We start from the raw sequence: 11,161 nt of genomic DNA, 5'->3' as shown, positions 1-11,161 counted from the left end.
GGATGTGTGTGGATGTGTGTGTGGATGTGTGTGTGGATGTGTGTGGATGTGTGTGTGGATGTGTGTATGGATGTGTGTGGATGTGTGTGGATGTGTGTGTGGATGTGTGTCTTTGTGGGGCTCAGATCAAAGTTTACTTTAACTTATTTCAATCAAACAACCTTCATTAAAATGAACGGAAAAGCCACTCGGGCTGTCTGAGAAGTAACACACACACACACACACACACACACACACACACACACACACACACAGGCTTGGATGAAGAGAAGCAGTAGCAGAGGGAACCAATTAGTGGTCTGGCTTTGATGATGTCACTGACAAGTCACGCACCGATGGCACAGCTTCCGTTCAGAGGGAAACATAACACCGCACACCGCGCACGCACACATGCACGCACACTTGATGCTGCTGTGACAGAGTCCTGGAGGCTTAAAGCCGATGAATAAATTAGAGGGCAGCAGAGGCGTCAGATAAGAAATGATTTGCGAGGGCTTGTGTGTGTCAGAGAGATCGCTGCCATCTGGAAGAACTTTTTCACCATCTTTGAAAACAACTCTGAGGTTGGAGCACAAAGCAGACAAACACACTGAAATGCACATTTAGGTTCACAGCTGGCGTCTTCTCACATTGATCAAAGAAGCCAAAGCACTTTGCATCCATCACAGTGTACAGTGTAATTCTGACATTGACTTCATTTGAAATGTCCACTTTCTGCAGCAGCTGATTTGCACCACTGTTGTGTATCTAACCTAAAAAGAGAGACATTTCTAGAGTGACTATGATTGCGAACATTCTTCTTCTGAAAGCTGTCGATGACTCAAAAGTTGTCCGTTTACTCTTGGCGTGGAGCTGTGACGGTGCAATAACATACATCAACAGCTGTGTCCATATTTGCCATATTTTCTATTCACTCCTATCGATCTGGAACAACTTTTATCTGCAGGCACAATAATAGTATCTAATCATTTGGCACGGAGAGGCACCAACAAAGAGAAAGTAAGGCCCACTGGGTGTGCGACATATTTGTGGTGTGAATTAATATAAAAAGTGGAGTTAATTGCCATCAGTTGTGCTGTCATGACAAACGGTAAGTTATCACCTGACGATCCTTTAAAGTTTTTTGGGTTGCAAGCTCGACGACTTTGCAGATCTGATTACTTCTCACAGCAGAAGAAAAAGTGTCAGTGCAGGCTCGTCGTACCGGATCAAAGTCAGAACACTTAACAGAGACGGAGCCTCAGCGCTGAAAACCATCACACAGCATTCACACAACTAGACCTTTACAGTTCATACACGTATGACTGAAAATGGCCTGGTTCATGAACAGGTTTTCAGTTACCGGTAGTTTTTCTGCGTCTTCACACGCAAAAAATTCACTCTATTAGGCACACCCGTTCAACTTCTGCTTAATGCTAATATTTAATCAGCCGCTCACATGGCAGCAGATCAATGCATTTAGGCGCGTAGACATGCTCAGGACATCCTGCAAAAGAGCATCCGAATGTATCACAATAAAAAGTAAAGAAAGGAGAAAGTATTCAGTGAGCAGCAGCTTTGGCAAAAGTACCTTACTGATGCTGAGGTCAGGAGGAGAAGGCAACTGCAACTAGAAAAATTTGCATTTCCTGCGAAAATGCTGTGTGGATGCCTTAATGCTGAAGTTGCCTGCTGAAAAAGCTGAAAAAGCTGAAAACTTGCAAAAAGTTGTATGGCGGTGAAGAAGCAGAAAATTGTTGCTGAAAAAAAAATGTTGCCATGAGCAGGATTCGAACCTGGCCCTCCTGGTCTCAAGGAAGCTACTCATCTCACTGAGCCAAGCTTAGTCTCACAAAGAAGAGATGGAGAGACTGACAATTCTGCTGAAATGAGCAGAAGCGGCTGAGAATTGTGCTGATAAGAGGTGAAAAGGCTGAAAACTTTGCAGAAAAGAGGTGAATCAGCAGAATTTCTGCTCAAAAGAGTTTTTTTCTGAAAACAGCTGAAAATAAATTGGTGAAAAAGCTGAAATTTGTGTTGAAAAGAGTTAAAAAAGTTTAACTGTTAACTGAAAGAAATTTTGCCATAAGCGGGATTTGAACCCGGGCCTCCCAGTCTGAGAACAGCTGCTCATCTCAATGAGCTAAAACACCAGTCAACCCACTGAGGAAAATCAGTGACCCCACTTATAATGCGGAAGAAATGGACAAAAAATATTGCAAAAAAAAAATTCAATATCTCAAAAAGTATAGAAGTTATGAGCACCAAAAGTCATTGTACCCATTAGCAGAAACAGCAGAATTTTTAAAAGTTTGAACGGTGAAAATTGGCTGAAAACTGAGGGAGTAGTTAAGTGCCAAAAAACGTACGAAAGCAACTAGATTATAGTGGAATAAAGAATAAAGAGAAACAGGAACTCAATAGTGTGGATGCCTTTGAGGGCATCCACACTATTAAACCTCTTGTAACAACCAAGAAGAGCATCTCTGAATAACAATACACCAAACCCTCACACAGATGTACTACAGCAGCAGAAAGCCACAACACTGGTGACACTGCTGACAACAAGTGGACTGCACAATCATCACATCTCAATCCAAAAGAGCACCTTTACTTTAGCACCTTGGGTCCGAACAAGTACAGCAACCCAACGGTGTTATGGCCTCTTCACCTCGATTCTTTTGGGTCAATGTGTCTCGAGCTGTCCTGTTAAAAGCTGCAGAGTAGAGGAGTAGAGGAGGAGGATGGGAATGTGGCGAGAAAGGCAGATATCCATTTTAGAAACGTGGTTACTCCCACGAAAGAATCAACGAAGGGGAAAAGCGATTTTTAAGGACTTTCATGAACAAAAAAATGACTTAAGCATCTAACAAATCACATATTTATGTGAATAACGATAAAGGTAATGTGCTTAAACACGATGTACTACTCTGATTACAGAAGAAAGCACCACTCAGTATTTGAAACTTAAATAATAGTGTAGTTGTTTTGTCATTAATCAGCCAACATTTATTTAGAAATGGGTTTAATTTTCAGGTCACACCTGCCTCTGAACAAGGCACGGCTGACCCAGATAGACCAATCCAACGCTGAGCGCGACGCAAAGTCAAACCGAAACATAGTGACCTTGGAAGTTTTGACATTTTAAATGCTCCAAAACTCTAAAATAAGAACCGTGCTGTAGTCTGTTTCAGACGAAGCTGCTGCCGGCGCTACAGTTCCTGTTCAGAGGCTTGCTAGCAACTTAGCAGCTAACACTAAAATTAACCTCCTCCACAGCTGGCTCCCATTAGCCTGCAGCAAAACAGAGAGCCTGTAACTTCTACACTCCCTGCCTCTCTCCCTCTTTCTTACACACACACACCATATGCTCAGTCGCCAAGTTTAACCTGGCTGTGCCACTCTTTTGGTTTGGCACCATCAGTGTTTGGAAACGAAGGCGGGAAAAGGGGAGAAATGGAGGGGTAGAGCAATGAAGTGAGGATGAGAGTGAGTAAAGGAGTGGGGGATGAAGCCCACAGTGTGGGAGTGAGGATATGTGCAAAACATACTGGGAGTGGACGGAGGGTTGGATGGACCCATTTTCTTTACCATTTATCTAACTTAGGGACCCAAAGGATCTGGATCTAAGTCCAGCTGGCAGAGTGAAAAAAGGAGATGCAGTATGGATGTTGGCGTAAAATCAAAAGAATAACGAACAGAGAAAGGATCAGGAGAACTACAAGAACGATAACCCCATTTATATCTAAAGTTACCCTGTGCTGTAATTTCATTTTAAAAAGTTTTCGCCTGCACCAATTGTTTTGCAAGCAGTTAAAACCCCCAACGATCCCCAAGCATCGGGTTTCTCTGTGCGGGTTAGCCGTGACAGTAATTAAGAGAAGAAGTTGCAACGTACACGAGATCTCTGGCCTGGCCTGACAGTCATCTTCTGCAGGAAGGTCCAGTGGGATAGCGAGGCAGGCTGTGAGTGTGTGAGTGTGTGCGTGAAACTAAAGACGGGATACTGGTGGAGTAACGCTGCAGAAACTGTACACCGAGTGCACGAACAAAGGTTCTGCACTGATACGGCAGAGTGGAATTGTTGCGCTCGGGAAACCACGCTCTCCTGTATTTTTTAATGGAAATGAATCTTACATCAAAGAAAAGACCGAAATCATTCTGTCTTTTGTTGGAGAAGCATGAAAGGAGCCGGACAGCGAGCAGAAGGACTCGTTTGTGTTTCAGTTTAAAACATGAATATGGAGTCAAACGCCACGCTGTCAGCACGAGCGTCAGCATTGTTCGTCTCACGAGGGAGACACAGAAAGCGAGGCCTCGACTTTGGTGCTACGAAACAACTGTTGAGCTGCTTTACATTGACAAGTGCTGGCCTCATTAAAACTTCATAGATCTGTGAGCACCATTAAGGTGACAGAGAAGAGGAGAGTCTTACACGCAAACTGGGCCTCGGCCGTACACGCATGCATCCTTTTGTCTGACACTAAACACAAAGTCTGCAAAATGCTAATCACCCATTAACACGAGTGCATGCACACACACACACACGAGTTCCCAACGTCAGGGCACTTGAGCTAAATAATTAACAGTGTGAGATTAGCCCGTCAGCCTCAGGGCACGGAGGTCCATCGATTCCCCAGAATGCATTTTTAATGAGCCGCCAGCCGGCATTCATTTCAGCTGGCCAGTGTCCGTGGAGGGTCTTCTGACACACGCACACACACAACCATAGGAAGAGTCCAGGCTTGGCGCCAGGGGACACAATTAACATACACATAAACAGGGCAGCGCCGGTTTCCCGAGCAGTGGATATTACTTTGGAAACAGCAGCAAACTAACATCTGAGCTCTCAAAGTTGTTTAACTTCTTTGATGTTAGAAGAGGCTCAGGCCTCAAACAAGGTTTTCATCAATTTGCTGTCGTGAGAGACGAAGCTCGGCAGCGATTTCACCTCTGAGAACAAGATCCTGTTCACAGCGTCACAATCAGCCCACGCTGGTTTAAAAGCTTATCTTTGCAAAAAAGACAAAATGCGTCCACACGCTCATTGATCCCTTCAAGTCCATCGTGGGCACCTGTACGACCCCTGACACCCAAATCAGTGTGTTTTCTGTCAGCTGTTATTGGCTAAAAGTTGAAGTCAAATGTGTCCTGATACACGTCTACTCAGAAATTCACATGAGGCTTTTTTTGTCTTTGGTGTCATTTTCATTTCTTGAATAAAAGCGGAACAGAAAGCAAAGGGGCAGACGCCATTTCTCTATTTTTTTTGTTAAAAGTTTCACAATGTCAACGTCATATGAATCAAGCACACATGACTAAACATCTGTTTTCAAACCTGTGGATGTTTTGCTGTTTGCGTGATTAAAGGTGCAAACAGTGTGTCTCGCTGCTTGACACTGACTGCTGCCCTTCACACTACAAAATGAAAGAAATGTGTTTGCTGGAGCTGGTGCATCTTTCACTCATCCTACCCTTCCCGACTCCCTTTCGAAGTCGACGTATTCCCTCGTAGGAACCTGCCTCTGATCTCCGTGCAGGTTGGCTGGGAAGAACTGGAGAGAGAGGTTGGTACCTGTCGCTACGAAGGCCTGTGGAGAAATGGAAAATGCACAATTGAGTCGGTCAGAGGTGAAACGAGATCATTTGAAATGTGCATGAAGTTTTGAAAACAGATCTCAACACATAACTTTTTAGACAACTGGTGTTTTGACTTCAAAATGCTCATTTTCATTGAGCTTCTGAGAAAAATAACAATATATTTTATGCAGGACTTTGGTACCACAGGTCTTCACTATCCAGCGGGTGAAGTTATGGTGATGCTCTGCCTACAGTCTCTTGCTTACTGCTGTCACACATGAACACAGCTTTAGCATCAGTGTACATGCCAGTACAGCACAACTGTCAAAATTCTGTATTAGGAAGCCAGTGACGTCCAAGCAAAGAGAGGAGCTGAAGGCCCGTTTGGGACGGCTGCATTTACACTTCCACTTTTCCTTTTCTGTCACTTATTATTATATTATCTTGGTGAGTGTATGTGATGTGTTGGTTGTCTGTTTGTTTGTTTGTTTGTTTGTTTGTACGGACATACTGCAAATCAATTTCCCGTCAGGGACAATAAAGTTACCATTGACCATTGACTGTTTGGTTAGATAGGCAAAAAGAAAAAAACCTACTTGGGTTGGTTCAATAATTCAAACATGGACTTTCATGTGTTACATGCTACAAGACAAACTAACCGAGTTTAACAGTGTCGCTTGCTCTTTATTTGTTTTGCGACTTTTATTGAACTTTATCAGGCTGCACATTAAAAAATAATCCTAAAAGGGTGTAAAGAGGGCTAATATTGACCTCAGAGTGATAAGTGATAATAAGGGGATATTGCACAGCTGTGGCTCTGGATGAGCATTTTTATCTACTCGACCTTACTGTTATATCTCAGCTTGGGCCTTGAAACTGGATAACAAACCAGAAGCTGGCATTTAGAAGTTCAGTGGCATTATTGTAATTAATCAGTGTTAATGGCTTTTTCTTAAAACGTCCAGAAATGAGAAAAATCCCAGCACATTCAGCAGGAAACCTGAAATGCTGAAAATAAGTGACAAATGTTAAAGTTCGATGCATCAAAGCCCCCTCCTCCTCTTTCCCTTTTGCCTTTCTGAGTTTCTTCGTGGTCTAACCGCTCTCCTCTCAGAACAAAAGCTCCAACTGAAACAGCGGCCTGCTCTCCTCACAAACATATAATCACATCAGGCTCTAGTGTTTCTTCTGTTCGGATTTCTGTAAAACAGCTTCTCGCTCTAATGGGATGTGCTCCGCTCGGAATATGCGCACGTACCTCCACACAAACGCACAGAAGCACAAATGAAATGAAAATCAATAAAATGCATTTCTCCGTTGCAGTCAGAAAGCAACGAATAACAGAGAGGCAGAAAATTAGGTTAGAAAATGTCGTTTTTATAATGCGAATCTGTGCGTGTGCGCCCACTGTCTTTGTGTGTCCGTGTGATGTGTTGCGTTTGCTGAGACAGATCAATACTAAGGGCATTAGTGATGCGACTGAAACTGGAAGCATATGAATTATGCACCCTTTCAAATCTGTCCCTCATCAGAGAGGGAGCAAAAACTGAATGAAAGAGAAGAAGGACAGAACGACGCGGAGGGGAGCAGAGAACACCCGAGTCATCATTTCTGCTGTATTTGAAGTATTGGATTACAACCATCTGATACTAATTTGCTGCCTACTACTGCAGGAGAGAAAAAAGAGGGAAGGGGAGGCAAAAAGAGAGATGGAGGGAAACGGAGACAAAGGAGCAGAAAAGAAGACAGAAGTGGAGGAGAGGAGACAAGAAACTGAGGCAAAGGTGGAGGAGGACATGAAGTGAGATGAAGAGAAGTATGAGGAGCAAAGAAAATGAAGTCAAAGGAGATGAACATCCAGAGAGAGACAGAGAGAGCAGCGCAGCATGAAAATCGATAGCAGTTTAGAAAAGGACTCATCTCTAATGAGCTGAGCTGAAGATCATTTACTTTGAATTATTGTCCCATTCATCAGATCAATCCTGAACATTTTAGAATGGCCCTGCGATTAGAGCCACGCATCAGTGTGTGTGCCTCATTTCATTTCTCGTGATACGTACGTGTCTAACAAAATGCCGAGGCACAGAAATGAGTAGGATTTTTTAAACGAGATAAATGCCTGTTTCTTTAAAAGCCACTGAACTCTAAAGACTTACTGCACATCTGATTTTACTTTCAAAAAATAATGAAAACAAAACCACTAAAACTTTGTCTTTGATTTTTTCATGTCAAGTAAAATGAATTCTACAGTTAGCCCGTGGAAATCTATTTATTTAAAGTCCCAGAGATTGAAAAGTCTTTGCTTGGAAAAAGGTCTGATGCCATTTTTCCCAATCGTTTTTAAAAGTTAATAATCGACTGACTGCGCCAGAGCTGACACACGTCAGCTTTTATTAAAAGCTACACGTTAACGTGTTGTGACGTCGCTACACACACATCCCAATCCGTTGGAGGTCAAACTTTAAAATCCAGAAGTATTAAAAAGACTTTGTGTCGTCCATAAAAGGCCAGCCTCGACAGCACATTGTGTCTAATAGTTGTTCACGCTCACCGTTAAAATAGCAGGAGGTCTTTAGCGGCGTCAGGCCGATAGATAAATCAGAGGCATGATGTCACAGCTGCCGTCAAACCATTAAAACCGTGGCCATCAATTCTCACGGCAGAAGAGGCTTATAAATACAGTGCGGACAGACAGACAGACGCAACGCGGCCCACTAAAAGATGGTAAAACTAGATGGCCTGCACCCTCCAGGCTCACCGCCGCTGCCCGATGATGACAGCGTGTTTGTGAAAAATACCACGAGGATGACTAAGACGGCAGAAGTTGCTCTGTGTTTGCGCCAGCAGCCCGAAGGCTTTCTCGTCTGACCTCACCTTTTATTGGAGGCGTGATATAGAAAGTTTGAAACAGACGTGGCTAATCGCATCATTAGAATATTAATGTGTCCAGACTTGCTTTGACGCGGTAAAGTGCTGATCGCAAACACTGCGCCCTGTGTGTTTGAAAGGAAACAAAAGCGGGTCACGTGGGTTTGTTTGCGCTTACTGTAAGGAGAAAGCTTTGTCGTGTTTCCACAGAAGTGAAGACAGTAAAATATGCAGATACGTTTCTGTTACACTGTTGCTTTGTGTGACTGTTAAAGTTCGACACTGAGCAACTTCTACGCTGCACTTTGGAGTTCACAGATTCATCTCACACTCAGAGCTGTTTTAAAGCCTTCACACAACACAGCAACATTAAATGCTGCTCACACTGTTTGGGTACAACAAAGAGAGCGCACTGCTGTCCCCCGGAGAATACTGCAGTTTTACCTGCATTGCACTATAATTGACATTGTGATCCTGTGACAGTGAGCTCGTGTGAGGAGGCATCCATTTCAAACTGGACGTTTGACTGGATGCACTGGAAGAGCGCAGCGAGGCGGGGGAACGCATAAATGGCAGAGCCAGCTCACTGTTACCTCCTGCTGCCGCAGCTCCCCACAGGCTGCTCCTCCGTAAGTGAAAATAAAGAAAAAACTTTTACATAAATCAGTGTGACGCAGGCGACCGCAGAGCACGGGACCGCCCAGCACAACTGAGTATCTAAACTAAAATAGTAATCTAATTACCAGGTATTAATCAGTTACATGATTATTGAAAAAATGAGTGAATACTCTTTTGTATCGTTACTGTCGTCTGGGTCCTGTGTACAACAACATTAGACAAGCAAGGTGAGGTTTAGCTTAAGTGGCAGCTTTCAGGCCCCAAATCGCGCCTCCTGCACAGCGTTCGTTGGAACCGTGAAGCCTGCGTGATAACATGCGACGACTGCAGCTGCAGAACACAGAGGAAAGAAGCCCGCGAGTGAAGTAAAGTCTGGTGGGTCTGCATGTCTGATAACAGGTCTACTTCCTGGTGCAGGGACGCATCAAAATATCCGCACACGCACAAAGCCAGTTTAACAATACGCTTTCATAGTGTCACGTATTAGTGCCGCGATCGTGTCTTTGTAATTTCATATATACTAGTGCCATTCACAACAGCGCGAATAAGACACACCATCCAGCCACTGTACATCATATCCACATCAGTGTGCTTGTTATAGAAATGAAAAGTTTCTGGTGCACTTTTCCCACTGTTTGTGTCACATTATGGTACACAGGACTGCCCTCCCATCCAGTTGTTTTCTATAAGGAGTAAAAATGTTTGTTTTGCTCACCACTTCTGAGCGTCCATCTCTGCAGGCGTTCTGGAAACGAGCTTGTCTCTCCTCGTGGGGCCGGTCTCTGAAGCCAGTGTATTTAATCTACAGAGAAAAGAACACATACATGTTCATAAAGCTGAATTTGATTTGGCATCTGCACTGAATGGGACTGATTGATATTCAGTAAGCTGCAATTTGAAGATAAGCGACAGGAATTTAGATTTTTGATGTCAGAAACAGATCCTTCTTTCTACTCTGGGGTTTGTACCTTTAACAAAAAAAACAAAAAATACATACAACTTTTTTGTTCATCCAGGATTAATACCACAAATAAATCCATAACGACATAAAGGAAAAGAGCAAAATAACAAAGAGTAACAATGTCGAAGCAACTGATAACAAAGCCTCTGCGCGCTACCAGTTTTTATTAGTTTTACCCAACAGTGTGAAGTTTGTTACAGCACGCTTCTCTCCTCTAACGAGCCTCCTTTCTCTCTTTATTTCCGCCGAGTGTAGAAGCGCAGCAGACTCACCTCACACTCCCTGCTCAACTTGCGGAAAAACTCCTCATTCTCAAACTTGCTCCTCTGGTCCGGGACTACCCGCGGCATCTTCACCAACACTTTGCGGCCACTTCAGATTCGCCTCTTTTTCTTTTTTTGGTAATTATCCCGCAGCGCAGAGTACAAGTTAAAGAGTGTGCTGCAGTCCGTCCCTCACTCAGTCTCTCTTTCACTCACTTCTCTTCCGCGTCTCTCTCTCTCTCGCTCTCTCTCTGTTTTTTTCCTTCCCTGTGTGGAGCAATGTGCTCTGTGCTGCTGATCTCTGTGATTGTGACTGCTGCTGACACACTGATGATCTGCCTCTGCCTGCGGCTCCTGCGCGCTCCGGGTCGCCTCTAGCTCCAAATGGCTCTTATTAAGTGACCCACAGCGATAGATAAAGCTCAGTTTGACCGTGTAGCTCTCCCTCCCTCCCTCCCTCTCCCGACGAGCGTCTGATCTCAAGCAAGTGGCAACAAATGAGCGCGTCTCAAGTCTACCTGTAACTTTCAAGTGCTTCTTCTCAGTGGGCCTACCGACTACCCGTGGGTCAAGAGGGATTTTTGGGATACAGATAACCTTAAAGCACCAAACAAAGGCGCTTAAGTCTGTAAAGTTGCTATTAGAATAAATGCAGGGATGCCAGGGAACAAAGCTGTTTTATGCTCTGGCAGCACAGGAAATATTTGTCTGGTGTGTAGCATAATTTGCATTTTCATTCATGTATCAGCATGATTTAGCAAAAGGTCAAAATGCTTCCAAAATGCAGTATGCCCGGAGTTAAAATGAATTTAAAAAAAGGAAATAGCTACAACTCATCACTAACAGCCTGCAGTATCATTGTGGAAGTCGGGAGTACAAGCAGCCGTTTGTT

General features: G+C 43.8%; 1 protein-coding gene across 4 annotated transcripts in view; it reads right to left on the bottom strand.

The window, feature by feature from the left end:
• Window positions 1-10,703, bottom strand: part of cbfb (core-binding factor subunit beta) — a 31,549-nt gene extending 20,846 nt beyond the window's left edge. For all 4 annotated transcript variants that reach the window (XM_005752816.1, XM_005752817.1, XM_005752819.1 and 1 more), the window contains exons 1-3: window positions 10,279-10,703; window positions 9,761-9,847; window positions 5,454-5,570 (exon numbers count right to left, since the gene is read on the bottom strand). In XM_005752816.1, coding sequence (XP_005752873.1) covers window positions 5,454-5,570; window positions 9,761-9,847; window positions 10,279-10,356 — 282 coding nt within the window. In that variant the 5' untranslated portion in view covers window positions 10,357-10,703. The remainder of the gene's footprint in view (window positions 1-5,453; window positions 5,571-9,760; window positions 9,848-10,278) is intronic.
• Window positions 10,704-11,161: the final 458 nt, after the last annotated feature.

This window comes from Pundamilia nyererei, unplaced genomic scaffold (assembly GCF_000239375.1).
Source record: "Pundamilia nyererei isolate P.nyererei 1_Seehausen unplaced genomic scaffold, PunNye1.0 scaffold00384, whole genome shotgun sequence".
In the NCBI taxonomy this organism is placed as follows: domain Eukaryota; kingdom Metazoa; phylum Chordata; class Actinopteri; order Cichliformes; family Cichlidae; genus Pundamilia; species Pundamilia nyererei.
The sequence above is the reverse complement of the archived record's forward strand: the minus strand, read 5'-3'. Positions and strand labels throughout refer to the sequence as shown.